Raw genomic sequence first — 19,001 nt, forward strand, 5'->3', positions numbered from 1 at the left:
GGTGTGCCCCAAAGGTTTCAATTCTACATTTGAGAAAACACAAGCTGTTTAGCTTGCAATCCTATACCCATTTACCTTCTTTGAATGGCTACTGCTGTCAAAGGCAGATCCACAATCCAAACTTACAACGGAGGCTGTGAGCACACTAGTTGCCTACGGCAAAGCTTTTCCATTGGCCACACCTGGAGCGGCAACCGGGTTGATCTTCTGATCACTTGTGAAATCTGTTTGAAGCTGATTTTTTAAAAAAAAAATGCACTCAAGGTGCTCCCACCAGGTTTTACAGTAAAAAGGGGAAGGGTTTGACTAGCATCGTGTGCCCCCATTTTCAGAAAAGGTGTGGAGACACACTGGAATCGGCAGAACAGGAACTGTGTCTGTAGTACCTTGAGTTCTGTTGTCACTAGAGACCTCAGGAATTGAATCCAGAACTTTCCTGATGCCGGTTGAGCGATGGATGCCTTCCTCATTGTGAAATGTGCAAGCTTTTGGGAATAACGGTGGGGGGAATTCATTACAAAAGGAACATCCAATTTCATTTACAGGTAGGTTTTATTTACAAATATACTGAAGTGTTTTGTCTCTTTCTCTCTCTTTCGCAGATAAAGACAAACAAACACAAGGTCTGAGAATCACATCATGTAACTGCCGGCTGACAGTGGCAGAGAGCATTAGAAACTGAACGATGTGAAAGTTGGAAAGAAGATGAAGAGGAAACCAAAACAAAGCCCAACAAAAACACTAATAAATAATTTAAGAAATGGCAAGTCATTAAATAAAAGACAAAACGTCCAATCTACAACCTTGATGTTGGTGGGAAGAAAACCAACAGCGTTTGGAAGGGGTGGGATTGAGGTTAGGAACTATGTTTGAAAGGCAAAACAGCCTAGGAGTGGGAGACCATATTAAGAATATTATTATTATTATTATTATCATCATTGTTGTCATCATCATTATTTTACAAGTTAAACAAACTGGAACAGCTACAAAATACTACATTTTGGTAACATAAATACAGAATATATAAATATACAAGAAATACAGCCATACGCAGCTAAAGAACATGGGTGGAGGGAAGAGAGACGTTCCTTGTTCTCTCTCAAAGAAACTGGAATCATGATTCAAAGTGAGCTGTTCAAACTATTGATGATAGGTAGAAACCCAATAGGAGTTGTGCGTTCGGCAGGGCATGGACTGTCAGGGTTCTTAAGCAAATGGCTTCATTCTGTGAGAGTCCAGCATGACAGTTAGACTGTTAAGAGTTCAGGCTAAACTGTTTTGGTGTCTGATGTCAAAAATACGTATGTCTCCTCTCTTTTGTTAATTTGTATGGGTTCTACATAAGCTTCATCGAAATAAGTGGGACCTGTATAAGAGGACATACACATGCCCATTCATTTCAGTGGAACTTCTGGTGGGGAAACTTCCAGATGGATCGTGTCCACCGATTAGAGTTGGCACTCACAATCCAACTGCTTGAGACAACTGCCTAACCTTGTTCCATAGCTGGACCACTTCTGGTTCAACAAAGCTATTTATGAATAGGATGCCTCTGGATTTTGTCTTGTTTACATTTATTCATGGATTTTTAGAGTTCTGGAATTACCTGGTCTTGTTTCTGGAATGGAATGGATACATTAGGAAACCTCCTTCATTCCATGCTTTCTTTTTGTTTCCAAATGTTGTCCTTTGCATAAACTCTTTGCTGCCGCCTTCTAGTTCTTTCACCACCTTTCCCCCTCTCTCAAAACTTCCAGGTTACGCATTCGCATCGATAAAACACAGCCAAAAAAGGACAAACTATATTGGCCACATCAGGATGATTTTTGTGCTGTGTTTTACTTCTGTGCAGTGGCGAAAGATTGCAAAAAGAGAGAGAAGGAGAAGATATTTTGATGTGACTGTATGTATGCTTATATTGAGATTATTTTCATGAGGTGTTTTACAAATGCTCTGAGTCAAGAGGGCTACTTGCCTACAGCAATAAAACACTGCAAAAAAGCAATCCCAATCAAATTAGACATACAATCAAATCCTGGTTGCTTTTGGGGAGGGTAATATTTTGTCAATACATTCATGTGCATTAGTAATATGGGGGGAAGGAGGCAGTGGTGCTATCGGAGCAGGATTTGGGGGCAGAAGTCCAGGGCTCCACTCAGCTGAATGAGCTGGAGCTCCCCAAACACAGCAAGGGTGTCACACCTCATTTTTAAATCATGCAGGTTGCGGTCTAAAGAGGAGGATCTCCATAAGACCATTAAGATCACATCCACGCCATGCATTGAGAGTTCACTGAAAGCACATGGCTTCCCACAAGGAATCCTGTAGTTTGTTGAGGGTGCTGGGAACCATCACTCTATGGGGGTAAACTACAGTTCCTGGGATTCTTAGGGGGGGAGCCACATGTTTTCAATGTATGGCGTGGATGTGACCTAACTCGAGAGTTTAATTTGCTCTAACTTTCCCACTAAAGAAAAAAGAAGCAAATTAACTGAACTTTGCAGCAATATGCACATGTTCTAATTCAGGATATATTTCTATATTCCAAGTTAAACCAGAATTCAGCTGAATGAAGGAAAAAAGAGACCCACGGAATTATAAAAGGAACTGGTGGGGCGGGAAGGGGGAGATCTCTCATCCTTATTTCTGAAGGGGGACAGATTTTGGCAAGCCTTTAAGCAGAGCTTGGAAAAGTTACTTTTTTGAACTACAGCTCCCATCAGCCCCAGCCAGCATGACCACTGGATTGGGCTGATGGGAGTTGTAGTTCAAAAAAGTAACTTTTCCAAGCTCTGCCTTTAAGTATACACTGAAGATTGAAGTGCCAGTCTCCAGAGGCTCATATCAGGCCTCTAATATCATGGCCTCATCTCACTGAGCAAATTCTTGGAGGCTGAAGGCTATGCTGGGGTGGGATTCTCTGAGGGACACTTAGTACATCATCCAGTTCTAAATTTGCATATTTTTTAATGCTTCAGAGTGGGGAGCATCTCAAATTTACGGTGAATAAGGCCATGGATGGCATCACACCATCCCAAAACCCTCGGGAAGCCCTTGAAGGTAGTTTCTGGTCTGAATGCTTTGTCCCCGGCCATCACTCTTGCCTCCTCTTTGACGGCTTGTTCAGATTTTCTGTTTGGATAGCGATGGCAAAGGTTCAGCCTTTCTCCTTCGTCAGTCCAGCCAGTAAGAGCTCCTTGCTGCAGTACTGATGCAAATACTTAAAAGACACCTCGTCGCCTTGCTGTGTCAGGAACCAAGGTCTCTGTCACAGAAGAACTGTGTTTTTTTTTAAGGAATTTTGCCTTTAGGGTGGCCACGTGTCCTACTTTGCGGAGGACACGCCTCTGTTTGAAGGACCCCTTTATTTGTAGAGCTGCCCTGTCTAAATCTGGGATGAAGAACCTTCAGAAGGGAGATGAGGAAGGGCTCTGAAGCTGCCCGTCAATGAGCTTGGACAGCGGACCAGGCAAGCACACAGGTCACAGTCTTCCCCACTAGGGTGAGAGGTACAGCATGTCTATTTAAATTATAGTCCTGAATTCTAAATATACATCTATATGTATGAATTAGCATATGCAAATCTGTGCCCTTTGGAGAGGGTGATGACCTCTCTTTTTGGAAATACTTAGGGGGGGGCTCGTTTCTGACGTTTTCCATCTGTATACTATGGGTTTCTCAGAGCAGGCCCATTGGAATTAAAGGGTTGTATCCAATGCTAGTCCTACTCAGAGTAGACCCGCTAAAAATAATGGATAGGCTAACATAGATCCCTTAATTTCAACAGGCCTACTCTGAGTAAGATGTGGTTGGCTACAAGGCAATTAACCTATGTAAGGCTGCAACCCAATGCGTGTCTCCTCAAAAGTAAGCCCTATTGGGTTCAATGGGACTTACTCCCAGATACGTGTGTATTGGATTGCAGCCATCCAGTACTAAACCCCCCACAGATGATTCAACCACTTCAACAAACCGTACACCTGGATCTGTTTCCATGGTTTCAGTTCAAGTTTTTATAAAACCCTATGTCCCTCAGAAATTTGTTCAGCTTGCGTAATGGTCCCAGGCTATGGTCTGAAGGCACATGAGGCCAGCTCCCTGCTGAAGCTAAGCAGGGTCAGGTCTGGTCAATGCCTGGATGGGAGACCGCCTGGGAACCCTATGTAAAACCACCTTGGGTTTGTATCATGAAAAGAAAAGTGGGGTAGAAATGTAATAAATAAAAACAAGTAATAATGGGACAGGGTTATTGGTAGCAAATGGCGTTCTTAGGGCCCAATTAAACATGACATCAATGTCATAAATGCAATTAGCATGCATGTTTTTTGTTATGTAAATAGAAGCCACTGGGAAACCGCAGCAGCCTTGGGACCGCAGGGAAGGGCAGGGCAAAGCTTTCCCTCCCTGCCCCAGTCCTGACAAAAACCACGTCTCTGAAGCTGGTGTTTGCATTTCAAGGCAAAGCAAACAGCAACTTCAGACAGCCATGTTTTGGTGGGGACTGTGGCAAGGAAGAGTGACCCCCTCTTTCCCCACACTTCCAAAGCTGCTCAGGCTCCCCACTGGCTGCTGCTTACATAACAACAGGCGTGCACTTTAATTGCTTTCCTGGTTTGCCTCTTCATGACAGCACTCGATATTCTCCAGTCTAAAGAAGGGAACACAGCTATCCATGTCGCTCCCAAGGTGCGGCAAAGAGACTTTTCCACACCGGATCAGAACACCACATGACCGGCGTGTGCACGTGTGCAAAAAGCCTCCTCCCCATTTGACAAGACTGCCAGCACTGTCAAACACAGTCCATAGTAAGTTACCATTTGCTAGATGGTGGCCTCTGCTAACCCGTTGACTCCAAAAGAACTTTTGGCAGATGACAAATTATTTTCTTTTTTTTGGCATGGCAGACTCAAATATCTGAAAAAACAACAACCCCTCGAATGTGTCTCCTAACATGCTCTCGAACAGGAGTGAGAAATCTGTAGCTCTCCAGATGTTGCTGGACTACAGCTCCCATAAACCCTGCCCATTGGCCATGATGGCTGAGGCACGTGGGAAATGGAGTCCAACAACGTCAGTGTAGCCACTGGTTCTCCATCCCTGGCCTAGAAAGAACACAAGGTGCAGGGTATTTTTAGATGTGACTGGATGAAGGGCTTCCAAGTCCCTGATGTGCCACCTCTGAACGTTGTTAGTGCGCTCTGGAGCACAGCATTACCCCCCCCCCCAAATTCAAATGAACGTGGCTCTCTTTTCAATTTACAAATGAAGGCAATCCAAAGCGGTCCACCGATGGAAACAGTGAGGGGTGGTCCATGTGGAAGAATGTCTCCAATGACATGGCGGAATGCCTGGGGCAGGGCTGGGAAGCCTGCTGCCCCCCAGATGCGGCTGGACTCCCATCAGCCCAAACCATCATGCTCAATGGTTGCAGTCCAGTGACATCTGAAGGGTCACGGTCAGCCACTCCTGATCTAGGGGAATTCTACACAACAAACTTGTGGCAGTTCTTTCTGGTTTAACAGCGGCGGCTTAGTTAAAAAAATCCTGGGGAGTGTGACTTGGCGCTCCGGCCTCTCCAACAGAACTACAGTTCCCTCAGGAGAGGGAGTGACTGTTAAACTACTTTATGTCCTATTAAACGAGTCCCGTAAGGGCTGGCGCTCAGTTCTGGAGCATCCACTTTGCATGCTGAAGGCCCCAAGTTCAGTCCCCGGCGTCTCTAGATAGAAACTCCAAAGAGCTGCTGCCAGCCAGTGTAGACAAGAATGCTGGATGGACTAATGGTCTAACTCAAGGCAGCTTCCTATGTTGGGGAAAGGGCTATCGCTCCGTGCTAGGGAATCTGCTTTGCATGCAGAAAATCCGAGGTCCAATCCCTGGCATCTCCAGGTAGGATTGGGAAAGGCACATCTGAAACACTAGAGAGCGGCTGCCAGTCAGTGTGGACGATCCTGAGCTAGGCAGATGGTCTGACTCGGGATAAGGCAGCTTTCTGTATTGAGATATAGATATATCAACCCACAGCAGAAGTGTACCAATGAGCAGTGGGAGACTGACAGAACACAAGCTAACAGGCACCTTTCCGCCTTCCTCGTCCTGTTAGCATCAGATTTGACAAGGCCTTGGAGGGAAATCACGTTTGGATTCATTTTAAAATCCTGTATGCTGGGACCATCCTTTCCTCTTTTCCTGAGCAACATGCAACCTCTGCTAATGTTTTTTTAAAAGAAAACATCAACGGCATCACGGAGAGGGCTTTAAAATCTCATCAATCATATATTTTTTTAATTGCATGCCTCTGACGGCTGCTTGCAGCTTAGAGCAAGTCCTCCCTCCCTCATCCAAAGAGGCCTGATGGAAAAGGCGACGAGTTGCCAACTCAGCTTGTTTGTGCCAAAGAGGGGACCGTTTGCTGGCACGTATGGGGCTCCCCAGCAAGGCGTAATAAATGGCTGACGTGACCCTTCGGCCCCCGACATAACAGATGGGTGATCATCGTTTGCGCTTTCCATTCGTAACACCAAATGAAAAAGGGGTTTTTCGTGGCTGGGGTGTGTTGACAACTGTCCCTAACCTGCTTACTTCTTTTCCCTCTTGCTTTGCGGTTGCTTTCCTCTCGCCCGTTGGCATCTCCCTGGATGCTACGAGGAGAAGAAATCTCAAATCGAGAGGAGGTCAAGGGTCTGCTTCAGAACCTTTGACCGCAAAGGTCCCCAGGTTAAAACCACACAATGATCACACTCCTGGGGGACATCAGCCACACCACAACTAAGTGGGACATTTATCTTTGCCAAGCATTACGCGCAAGGGCAAACTAGACCTGGCTCAGTGGAGGCTTGTCGAGAAGGGCCGACAGAGTGCCGCGCCACCAACCTCAGTCTCCCCTTGGCCGGCGTCCACTTGGCTTCTTATTTAGCACTGGTCTAAGCGGGTGACAGTGGCTGTCACTTCCCTCCTTCTTAGTCTCAGTGCTGCAAAACTCAGCAGGGGACAGGTCCGAAATGCGCATTTGTTGCCGCCACCTGCCGTCAGCCCTGCCTCAACCTCTCCTTTGGTGTGGCTCCACTGACTGTGGGCTTCCCTGCCTTCTACCAGTGTCAATGGGAGCCAGCCATAACAGACCTAGCTGCATGGCGTGGCTCCACTTTGACCTGAGAAAGAAAAGTCCGCTACGTGCTTCCATCCCATGCTGGCTGCACCATTTGTGTGTTGCCCAGAGGCAGAACTCAGGGCTCTTTGGTTTTCAGTGGTTTCAATAGAGAGTTTAGGAGAACAGGGGCCAGGGCCAGGTTTGGACGGAGGCTGGTTCCTGAGGGCAAATGGGGCAGCACCCCACCAAAACTAGGACTAATCGGTTCTGCCTGCCATTGGCTGTGTCTCTGTCTTGTCATTGGCTGGCTCCAGCCACTGTTGTCCTCCCTGCCTTCCACCCCACCAGTTCCACTGAGCGCCAGTCACTGCTGCCGGAGGCCCACTAGAAATCACTTTGTGGAGGGCTGCCTCAGACCTCGACCTGGCCCTCCTCCACCAATCTTCAACAATGCACCAATTCTCATGTTCTTCCCCAGCACAGAGACAACTAAAGGATATCCTTCATTGCTCTTTCCAAAGACATTTCAAAGTGCTATAGTTAAGTAGGATTTAGAGTCCAGTGTAACATTGGGGTCCCATCCTTCAATATGTCTAGGATCTGAACACACACACACGCACACACACACACACACACTCTCTCTCTCTTTCTCTCCCTCTCTCTTTCTAATCCTCATTTAATGGGCAGCTTTTGACTAGGGCTGTACCCTGGTGAAAGGAATATTAGTCGATGGACTGTAGGAGCCAAATAATGGATTAATCCATGGAATCTGCAGCAATTTGCCTGTGAGGAAGACGTTGATTTTTCCCAAGGAAAAAAATGTCATTTTTAGATCATTCATGCCTCTGACACAACAGGCATCACATCTGAGAAGAAGCATCCCTTTCTGTGTCTTAGGTATGAGTGAGGAATGCCTCTTCTAAAATGGCACTTGTTACCTGCATTTTTTTTTTGGTAACTACTTGCATTAAAAACAATTAAACCAATTAAAGACCTGCTACCTCATTAATAAAGGGCATTTTTTGGTCTATCCCAGATGCTTTAAATTGCTTCATCTAACCCATGGGTGAGAGACCTGTGGTCCTCTGGATACAGACTCCATCAGCTCTGGGCAGGATGGCCAATACTCAGGGTTGATGGGAGCTTCAGCCCAACAACAGGAAAGCCACAGGCTCCCCATCCTTGATCTAACCAATGAATCACGTAAGGCTGCAGTGAGACTTACTTCTGAGTAAACACGCGACAGCTTGCGTTGCAAATGTTACAGCCTGAGTTTCAACTGTCTACTTTGTTGTTATGTGCCTTCACGTCGATTACGACTTATGTCAACCCTCTGAATTTAGTCCACATGAATTTGGAGTAGCTGCATTAGTTTTGGGATTGCATCCCACCGAGGTGTTCATAGGCTGAGTAGCTGAACAGCCCTCCATAGGAACAGGGGGTCAGACACAGCTGCCTTAGACTGAGCCAGACCATTGGTCCATCAAGCTCAGTATTGTCAGTGGAGGCTCGTCCATTGGGGCGAACAAGGCCCCGCCCCGCCAATTTCCCTCCATCTGCATGCCTTCTTACTTACAGACAGTCGAGGGGGTGGCCCTGGCTGTCAGCTTCTTCCCCATTAGTCTCAGTGCTGCCCCTTGTAGAACTCAGCAGGGAGGAGGATGGGGGCAAAACTAGAAAGAGTCGGCTCTGTTTGTCACTGGCTCTGGCCTCACCAATCATTAGCTCTGGCTCCACCTACGGACGGGCTCCCTGCCTTCCACCCTGCCTTCTGCCCTGCCGGCCCCAGATGGGCACCAACCACCACCAAATAATAGTAGTGTGGTGGCAAGTTCAGAAGCAGGATCTCTTCGTGTTAGTCACAGCTCCTCCTCCCCCTTTTTTTGCTGCTAAGTTGAGAATGAGATCCTTGCTCATGCCTTCTCCCACAACAACAGACATCCCTAGGAGCCAATGGGAATCTTCTCAGTGGCTGACTCACCCCCTTTCACTCTGATTGGCAACAACCAGCAGGAAAGGACAAGGAAGTTAGAAGACTCTTCTCAGTGGCTAATACATTCCCCTTTAATGCTGATTGGCTCGCAGGATGCTGGAGACGTAGAGTCCCTGCTGGGACCCTGCTCCAACCCCCTGAGACCCTGCACGACTACATTCCTGCTGAGTAATGTCCGCACTCTCTGGCAGCAGCTCTCCAGGATTTCATACGGGACTTTTCTCCAGCTCTACCTGGAGAACCTAGGACCTTATGCATGCAAAGCGGAAGCTCTACCACAGAACTATGGTCCTTCCCACCATAAAGTCTTGCTTTGTTGCAGTGACTCGACCGATGTTTCAGGAGGGCCCCAGGGGGCAAGATCAATTTTTTTTTCTTACCGAGGAAAGAAATGCAAACTAAAGACCTTCCTAATTAATCCAGATTGGAACAATGGAGTGGGGTCTTTTTCTGTCAAATGGATGTAAACATAGGGGAATGGCCAACAGATGGCTGCCAATCAAAGGAGGGGGGGAGAGGGGGGAGATTTGAAATTTGGCAATGAGTTATACTACACTTTAAAAAAAAATCAATGTTTTACATTCACACTCCGTTCGCAAATGAAACGGTGTGCCTCGTAAGAACCTTTTGCTCATTTTTGTTTAAAAAACGCTACTACTCGTCTAAATGAATCTCATGCACCTTCTTCGGTCATTTGTTAAAAACATTATGATGACATGACTTTCTCTTTCCACAGTAAGAGGGTGGTATCCAGTGCTACTCTCACGAGTCATAGACACGTCCAAGTTAGGAGACATGGCTGAGGCCTCATCTGCACTGTGGACTTAAAGCAGTATCACACCACTTTCAACAGTCATGGCTTCCCCCAAAGGCTCCTGGGAACTGTTAAGATGCTCACAGAGCTATGATTCCCAGAATTCCCTGGGAAGAGGGATTGATGGTTAAACTGCTCTGGGAACCATAGCTCTGTGACGGGAACAGGAGTCAACTAACAACTCCCAGCACCCTTAGCAAATGACCGTTCCCAGGATTCTTTGGGGAAAGAAGCCAAGGCCATTTAACGTGGCCAGAGACAGCTTCAAATGCAGATGGGGCCCGATGGCTATTCATTTCAATGGGTCTACTCTGAATAGGACTTAGATGAATACAACCCTTGTTGCTTAACCAGTTATTCCTCTCCCTTCCCTCCTGCTCCCTGCGTTTCATACCGTACAAGGGCTATAAACTAAGGGCCCAATCCACGGGATGGAGGAAGAAACAGGGTGGTGGAAAGTGCCAACGAGGAATGATTGCTTGGGAAGCACAGTTACATGGAAAGGTCTCCCAGTTTGGAGGGCTGTCAGTCCACAACTAACATGCAGTAAGAACGATAGGAGAGGCCTTTTCCCCAACTGGTTTCGTCACGCGGGCCAACCCTCTCCCCTCCCCCAAATGGCAGCAAGACTGGCGACGCTGGGCATCTGGAAGGGATTCCAAGGGTGAATTTTCTCTCAACACCCACTTGTTTTCCTTTGCGATGGCAGTGATGGAACTGAACAGAGGATCGTCAAACCACGTGGTTGGGCACTTCATCCCGTCCCCGGCACTCCTGAGCTTGGCCGGATGATAGTGCTGTGCTTTTGCAAGGGTGACCAGGTGGCAGATCTTGCCATTTCAATTTATTTGCCCGGATGCTACCGCCATGCTTTTGCCGAAGATGACCAGGTGGCGGCTTTTGCCATTTCAATTTATTTGCCCGGATGATAGCGCTGTGCTTTTCGAGGGTGACCAGGGGGCAGCATTTACTATTCCAGTTTATTTGCCCGGATGCTGGCGCCGTGCTTTTTCGAGGGTAACCAGGTGGCAGTGTTTGTCATTTCAATTCATTTGCCCGGATGATAGCGCCGTGCTTTTTTGAGGGTGACCAGGGGGCTGCTGTTGTAATTTGTTACTTATTGATTTTACTAGAGTCTCCCTTAATTTCAAGCTCCTGTCGTCACAGAGCCCGAAGTCAGCACAAAGGAAGAGCACAGGAAAATATGGCTGTAAAAGTCTGAGCCGGGAAATTGGGGAGGGGAGAGAATGTGTGTGCAAGGGTAGTCATCTGTGAAGATTGGCATTCTTTCTTCAGGGGTCCCTCCCTCCCTTAGTTTTCCTTTCAGTTTCATGAGGCAAAATACGAACTCTGCATAGAGTACAGCCTGTCAATAGGATTTCCTACCCTAGCTTGCATGGAGTTTACTTCTGACGAGGCCAGAAAACAGTCGCTCAAGCTAGTTAAAGAGGTATCGCTGTCAATGTCGTGAAAAATCGAGTCGTTTCCTGCACGGTAAAAAATGAAAAGAGAAAAGTACACAAGCACATTAATTTCCTGACAACCTTATAAAATGGAAGCCGATCTACACATGCAGCGGAATCATGTGATGTGACTTTCCCTGGACTGTACCATTTTAAAGCGCAGAAGGGGAGGCAGGGGGAAATCTCATGCTCTGGTTGTTCCCCCTACATCAAAAAACTCCGTATTCAGAAAATGAGTATGTCAAGGTTAACCTGACATGCTAATTTCCCCTCTCTCTCCCTTTCTCCCTCTCATGCTAATTTTCCATATGCAAGGTTGTTGTGTGTATGTAGGAATTTTTCCAGGCAGAGGGCAGGCAAAATAAAGCACAGAAAGGGGGAGAAGGCTGGTTTCTCACACAAAAGAGAAGATTAATGTCTGCATGTTTTGCCTCATATCTCAGTTCTACAAATGCTAGAAACTCTTTTTTAAAATAAAATGGAATGAAAGGGGATCTGGAGATTATGGGTTGTGTCTAGTGTTAGTTCAACTCAGAGGACACTCACTGAAGTTAATAGACTTGGCCAATTTAGGCCCACTCATTCCAACGAGTATACTCTGAGCAGGATTTAGACACAACCCAATAGTTCATCCACAGGGGGTGGGGTGGGGAGGACCTGCGGCAGAATCCTGTAACTTATCCTGTACTCTACCACTACAGGTGAGGGAATCTCATGTTTGAACAAAAACAGCAAAAATTCTCCCTGCATGCAGAAAATCAGCACTTCAGGGAGCAAGCTAGTCTAGAACTCTTCCTCCTCTCATGCTAATTTTCTACAGGCAGGGTGTGACTTTTTCACACAGGGAGGCGTTCTAAGCATGTAAGCAAAGACACGTACGGGATTCTGGTGCGTGTGGGACCTGGAGGGACATGTGCCCTTCCTGTCCTACCTGGTAATATCAGACGCCTGAGATTACGTGGGGGCATTTCCTGGGATCTTCAAAGTGGCTTAGAAAAATGCACCCTTGAGCAGCTTCAGAGGAGATTCAGACAAATGTCTGAGTCTTACATGCTGTACATAAGGACCTCAAAGAAATCATACACCATCTCAAAGAATTCCTACCTGTAGCAAGCTAACACTTTAAGGAAAAGGCTTCTAATAGCCTCGCCTGGCTTTCTTTCTGCAATGTCAAAGTCCTGCGTGCAAAAGAAGACTTTGCTTGGATCTAGACCACAGATGGACAACCTGTAGCCCTCCAGGACTGCAACTCCCATCATTCCTGACCATTGGCCACGCTGGCTGGAACTCATGGGAACTAGGGTCCAGCAACGTCTGGAAGGCCACAGGTTTTTCCCACTCCAATGAAGCCTAAGGAGATAAAACTTAGTTCCCATTTATTCGAATGGGGCTTCAGCCAAGCCAGGACTAACTCGACCCATTGATTTCATTGGAGCCTCAGTTCAACTAACATCGTCTGGACCCAATCCTGTGGTGGTGGGGTGTGTGTGTGTGAGAGAGAGAGAATTCCAAAAAATCAGTTCCCCCAAGTGCACCCTAGACACAGCACACTCATAGGAACACAGGATACTGCCTTATACTGATTGATCCATTGATCCCTCTAACTCAATATTGTCTACACTGACTGGCAGCAGGATTTCAGGCAGGCAGTCTGTCCCAGCCCTACTGGGATGAGCAAGTGAGCTATGGCTATTCCATTGAGCTATGGTTATGTGAAAGATTATACTCTCTCCCTGCCTGCATGTTTGGATCAGGTCTTCCGAGCTCAACATCAAAGTGCTTTGACTTCATTTCTATATCAGAAAACCCGTTTCACTGAAGGAAATCAAAGATAAGGGAAGAATCTACTCCAAGGGCTGTGTCCAACTAGCAGTGCAATCTTATACATGTCTACTCAGAGGCAAATCCCACTGAATTCATCGGGGTTTACTCCCAGAAAAGTGGGTATAGGATTTCAGCCTAAGTTATACTCAGAGTGCACTCACTGGAATCCATGTGCCTAAGTTAGTGATGCCCATTATTTTTCATTGGGTTTACTCTGAGCAGAACTAACATTGGATGGACGCCACGCCAAAGAATTATTGCTTAAGTTGATGGGCATGCAGCAATAACGTTGCGAGGGTGGGGAGAGGAGGCGTGGAGATTTGCCAAGGACTTCTTTGCGTTGCAGTCTGCCACATTTAAGAAGAGAGTTTTTTAAAAAAATAAATAAATAAAAGGGAAAAGAGAGGGTTCCTTTTCTAACTGACATGAGCAAACAATCTGTGGGAAGTGGTTTGGCCCTAGAGAAGAGATTCTGCATTCCATCACAGGAAACTGCGGCTCCCAGGAATTACAGGATCAATGGCAAGATGGAACAGCCACTGGAGGAGGAAGGGGGGGCAGCCTAGAGGAGAAAACAAAAGTTTTAATAAGTATGTTGCCTTAATGCAGGCCTGAGGCCTCGTCACCCAGCTTGTCACTTCTGTACCAGTTAAATGCACAGTTCTGCATTTCCCCCAAGCAAGCGCTGATAATCGCAAGGAAAGTGATTTCAGTGAGCGAGGTTTCCATTTTTTAAAAAAAGAGCTGAAACGGATCAGCAGAAGCCGCACATGTGATAGATCTGTTCTCGGGCTGTCCTGTTCTAGAAGGCAAGGAGAGGGCACACACACACACGAGTCCCTGCCCCAAGAACCTTACAGTCTACTGTTTGACAGTGGAGAGAGGAGGAAAGAGAGAGGCACATGAGCAAATGCAGTTAGATATGTTTGCCTATTTATTTTAGCTCGTGTCATTTGCTGATCTGCACGCTGTTTACCCTATTAATGAATAGCAAACTCATTCTCCTTGTGTAGTTAAAATAGCACCATCTATACATAAGTGGAAAGGATCAGAAGACTCAAAGGTTTGCGGAAGTTCAAAGTGTCTTGGGGGGGGCGTGAAACACAGGAGGGGACACACAAAAACAGTTTAATGGAGACTGAGCATGGACAGTTGGCACGGAATGCTGACTGACTGTTGGGAGGAAAAAAACTAAAGACCGGAGAGGGGTGGGAGAAAATTGAATGGAATATCATGGGAAAAGACAATGGCTGGCTGGCTGGCAAGAACCTTAAAGAGGAGCGCTCAACACTGCAACATTTTATCGCAGGCAGTGGAGGCTGGTCCATGAGGGCAAGCGCGGTGCTGCCCCACCATCTTCAGTCTGCTCTCAGCCAGCCCAGCTTGTGTGCCTTCTAATCTACATCAACCAATCTGGGTGTGCGTGTGTGGCACTGCCCATCAGTTTTTTTCTACTGAGTCTCAGTGTTGCCCTTGTAGAACTCAGCCTGGAGGAAGATGGGAACAAAACTGGAATTAATTGGCTTGACCTGTCATTGGCTTGGGCTCCACCTACTGTTGGGCTCCCTGCCTTCTGCCCCAGCTGTCCCAACGGGCACCAACCACCACTGATTGCAGGCCCCACATACAAAGCTCTACCCCACACTAACAAATTTAAATATTGCACCATTCTTGCTGTTGGGAATGATGACTCTGTGTGTGTACGTGCATGGGGGGTATTGTGGGGAATGAACTCGGGGAATAAATGGCATCAAGAGACGTTGCTGTCACTCTCTCAGCCTGCCCATCTGCAATATGGGGAAAATAATCCGATGACTGAGTTTGGCTGAGAAACAGAAGTCTCAAAAATGGGGTCCAGTCCCAACAGTCTGCTGGGACTGGAACAGAGTAAACTGCGTCTGGGAGAGACTCTAAGCATGGAATATTGTGTGCTGGCAAAGGCAGAGAGTGATCCATTTTAAATTCACTTGTTCAGAATCTTTCTTGGACATTTGTTTTTCTTAATAATGTTATTTGTTATTTAGTTTAATTTTTGTAAATTAAATATTGCTTTCATCGATGTATCTTTATACTTGTGTTTATTTTTCTTTGTAAGCCGCCTTGAGGGCCTTTGGCCAAAAGGCGGGGTATAAATAAATTTAAAATAATAATAACAATAATTGTTCTCTGGTTTATGGGGCTGTTGTGAAGATCATCGGGGCAATGTTACGCATCATGCTTTGAATACTGTAGATGCTGTTGTTGAGCTGGGAGTGACTGATAACACAGGTAGCTTCTAAAAATGAACCCAATGGGTATTAACAGTTAAGGATGGGGCTTCCATGTTCAGTGGTAGTATATCTCTTCAGTTTCTGAGAACCAACAATGGAAAAGGTCCAGCCTGTGTGGTTTCCAAAGGGCATCTGGCCAGACAACATAATGAACTAGAGGAGCCTTTCGTCTGATCCAGCAAGGTAAGGATCATAATTTCATGAAAAATGTGGCCAGGTGGACACAGTGTGGGATCCAGGACAGCCGATCCTTGCTCAGCCCCATAGATTAACTTAGGTAGCCTTGGATCTGTCACAATCTGCTGGCCACACATCCTTCGTCTCCTGATTGGGTATCTTAATGTTCCCCCCCCCATAGTTGTTGTGTGAGGATTGAGGAGATAAGGTCAATTTGCGTGCTAAGGAGTCCCATAGGTATAATGAGAGCTTCCTATCAAAGCACATCTGAATGAGCATTCTGGATGATGAGGCAATGGAGAGACAGGTTATTGAGGGTGCTTGGTTCTTCCTGCCTCTTAGACTGTGAAGCAAGTATCTAGACCACATATTTAATTATTGTTTATGTACCAGCGGCTCCATCTCACCTTCCCATGAAATCCTGGGAACTGGAGTTTAGTGAAGGTGTAACGATCCCATGGCCCCCTTCCTCACAGAGCTGAAGCTCCCAAGGCCCCCAACGGAGAGTTACAATTCCCAGGATTCCTGCCCTAAGGACAAGGTGTGACTCTTGAACCAGTTTAAGCAAGTAGGGTACACATGCCCCAAGTCCTTATGAGATCTGCTTGGAAGGCTGGATTGACAACATACAACGTAACTCTTAAGTGGGCAATTGTGATGCCAGAGGGAAAAACAGCCAATAGCCTTTGGGTCTGGACCATCTTCAGAAGCAATTGGACAACGATTGAACAGTTTTGCTGGCCGCTGTGCTAGTTTCAAGGGCCACTTTATACAGTGCACAGATATAACTGGTTGAAGCTTCTCCTGGAGCTGATCCAGAATCATTCCCATGTGGGTCTGTGACTTTGCTGGTCCAAGGCAAGCAGCCCTTTCCAAGGGATGTTAATGATGGCCAGGGGCCAAGGCGAAGCCAACATTATGACCCTGAAGTGATTCTCCGGCTCAGATTCTAATCTGAATTGAAGAAGAACTCCTTCCACCCTCCTTCCTATTTCCCATCAACCTGCTTACTTTTCTGTCCCCATTTCCTCCCCCCATTCCTCACTATGGCAATGGCTGAGGAAATGGCAGTGACAGCAGGTAGATTCCTCCTTCCTTGGATTTTGGGTGGTTGGTTGGTTGTGGGGGGACACTACAGTAGTGATCCAGGCAACAAGGGATCCTGGGAAATTACATATCCCAAGATCCTTGATGTCTAGGACATCATCATAGTGGCAACCCTAAATCCTGTTTCTGGGAGTTAGAAAGGAACTAGTTTGTGTCCTGCCTTTGCCTGCCAAGTAAGAAGGTTTGGGGAAATGCAGCCGGGAGGGGGCGTCTGAAGGTTGATGTCCAAATGTCTGGTGTCGGTGAGTGGCTGGATGGGAAGGAATAAGCTGAAGCTGAATCCTGACAAAACCGAGGTGCTGTTTGTGGGAGACAAGGGAAGGTTGGGAGATATAGACCTGGTGCTTAACGGGGTACGACTGCCCCTGAAAGACCAGGTCTGTAGCCTGGGGGTCATTCTTGACTCCCAGCTGTCCATGGAGGCTCAAGTTTCGGCTGTGAGTCGGGCAGGTCTGTATCAACTCCATCTGATACGGAGGCTACGCCCCTACCTTCCCAATCATCTGCTCCCACCGGTGGTACATGCCCTGATCACCACTCGCCTAGACTACTGTAATGCGCTCTACGTGGGGTTACCCCTGAAAACGGTTCGGAAGTTACAGCTGGTACAAAATGCAGTGGCGCATCTGATTACAGGCGGCCGCCGTAGAGATCACATCACTCCTGTGTTGAAGGAGTTGCATTGGTTACCGGTTGTGTACCGAGCCCAATTCAAGGTGTTGGTCTTAACCTTTAAAACCCTATACGGTTGTGGCCCGGCTTATTTGAAGGAGCGCCTCCAGCATCGACAGGGATGCTGCTCAACAAGATCAGCCTCAGAAGACCTTCTCTGGATCCCACCTGTTAAAACAGCTAGACTGGTGAGGACTCGAGAGAGGGCCTTCTCAATTGTGGCCCCCACCCTATGGAACACTCTCCCAAATGATCTACGGCATGCCCCGTCTATAATGAGCTTCCGCCGGACCCTGAAGACCTGGTTTTTTAGGCAGGCTTTTGGAATGGGCTAGTTTTACTGTGTTTTAAAATTTTTAACTGTTTTATATACTGTTTTATCGTGTACGTCGCCCAGAGTGGCTGGTTATCCAGCCAGATGGGCGACTAACAAATCTCATAATAAATAAATAAATAAAGATGGGGAATCTGAATCAAGGGAAGAATTCAGAGCCTGTGATATTTTCAGGGGCAAGATCCTAGTTAATGAACGGATATGTCTCTGTGGTGCTGGAACAATAGAATCTGTGGAATATATTCTTTTGTATTGTAACATGTATAAGGAATGCAGAAAGAAGATAGTTTTCCCATTATCAACAGCCTTTTCCACAACCTTGGTACTAAATTGTTTAAGGGATGTGTCCTCTTATATCACTGAAAGGGTTTCTAAGTTTATTATGATTTCAGTGCAAATCAGGAAAAAAATGTTGTTATCCTCCTGAGAGAAGGCATCTTATAAAACTATTTTGCTCTTACATCATTTTTTAAATGATCTTTTATATGTTTTATATAACTTCACTGGTCTGTGACCATAATAAATAAATAGTACTATAAACAGTGGCAATAATTGATGTACAATGAGGCTCAAAAGGGCTCACAATTTTGAGTTCAGAAATGCCACTGCTTTGACATACTATGGAAGGGAGCAGAGATTATTCTGGGAGAGATCAGCACAGGCAGAGAGGAAAGGAGAGGCTTCCAGAGACTCATTGGAGCCTCTCTTTCTGTCCTTGCTTGTGCTGGACCCAGGTGGAAGGGACTATCTTTCCTCCCACAAGACTCCAAAAGAAGCACAAAACGATGACGCAGAGCTAGTCCTAACATCTGGATCACGTTGCTCCTGTGCCCTTCCAGCCCGTAAAGTGACAGGGGGGCCTCTCCAAGTTTGGACTGGGCAATCCTAGACAGAAGCCTCCATGGTCCACCTTGGACAAGCCAACAGCAGCTGGATCCCAGGGAGTCTTACCATAGGGGTTCATGTGGTCACCTGGCATTTGTGGCGGGGTGAGACCTTGCTGGAAAGGGTCAGTGGCATAGCTGCTCTGATCCAGCGCTACAATCTGCTGCTGTGGCGGTGCCAGCGGCGTGTAAGACGACATCATCCCTTCCATGCGGTTGGACATTACTTCTGCAAAGAAAGAAAGCAGATGTCATTTGGGTTTTTTTTCCGTGAAATTGCTCAAATTACAACGTGGACAGCAGCAGAAGGGGATGACAGTGTTCATGCTTTCAGGAAACACTGCCTTGAACATGATTTCTTCTGGCTGGGCTC

At 46.7% G+C, this 19,001-nt stretch overlaps 1 protein-coding gene across 3 annotated transcripts in view; it reads right to left on the bottom strand.

The window, feature by feature from the left end:
* Positions 1-533: 533 nt before the first annotated feature.
* The window catches only part of LMX1B (LIM homeobox transcription factor 1 beta), a 214,246-nt gene continuing 195,778 nt past the window's right edge, over positions 534-19,001 (bottom strand). For 2 of the 3 annotated variants that reach the window (XM_061603945.1, XM_061603944.1), the window contains 2 exons: positions 18,696-18,857; positions 534-11,384 (listed from right to left, as the gene is read on the bottom strand). In XM_061603945.1, coding sequence (XP_061459929.1) covers positions 11,227-11,384; positions 18,696-18,857 — 320 coding nt within the window. In that variant the 3' untranslated portion in view covers positions 534-11,226. The remainder of the gene's footprint in view (positions 11,385-18,695; positions 18,858-19,001) is intronic. The other variant, XM_061603946.1, reaches the window with a different exon arrangement.

Source organism: Rhineura floridana, chromosome 20, assembly GCF_030035675.1.
Source record: "Rhineura floridana isolate rRhiFlo1 chromosome 20, rRhiFlo1.hap2, whole genome shotgun sequence".
Taxonomy (NCBI): Eukaryota; Metazoa; Chordata; class Lepidosauria; order Squamata; family Rhineuridae; genus Rhineura; species Rhineura floridana.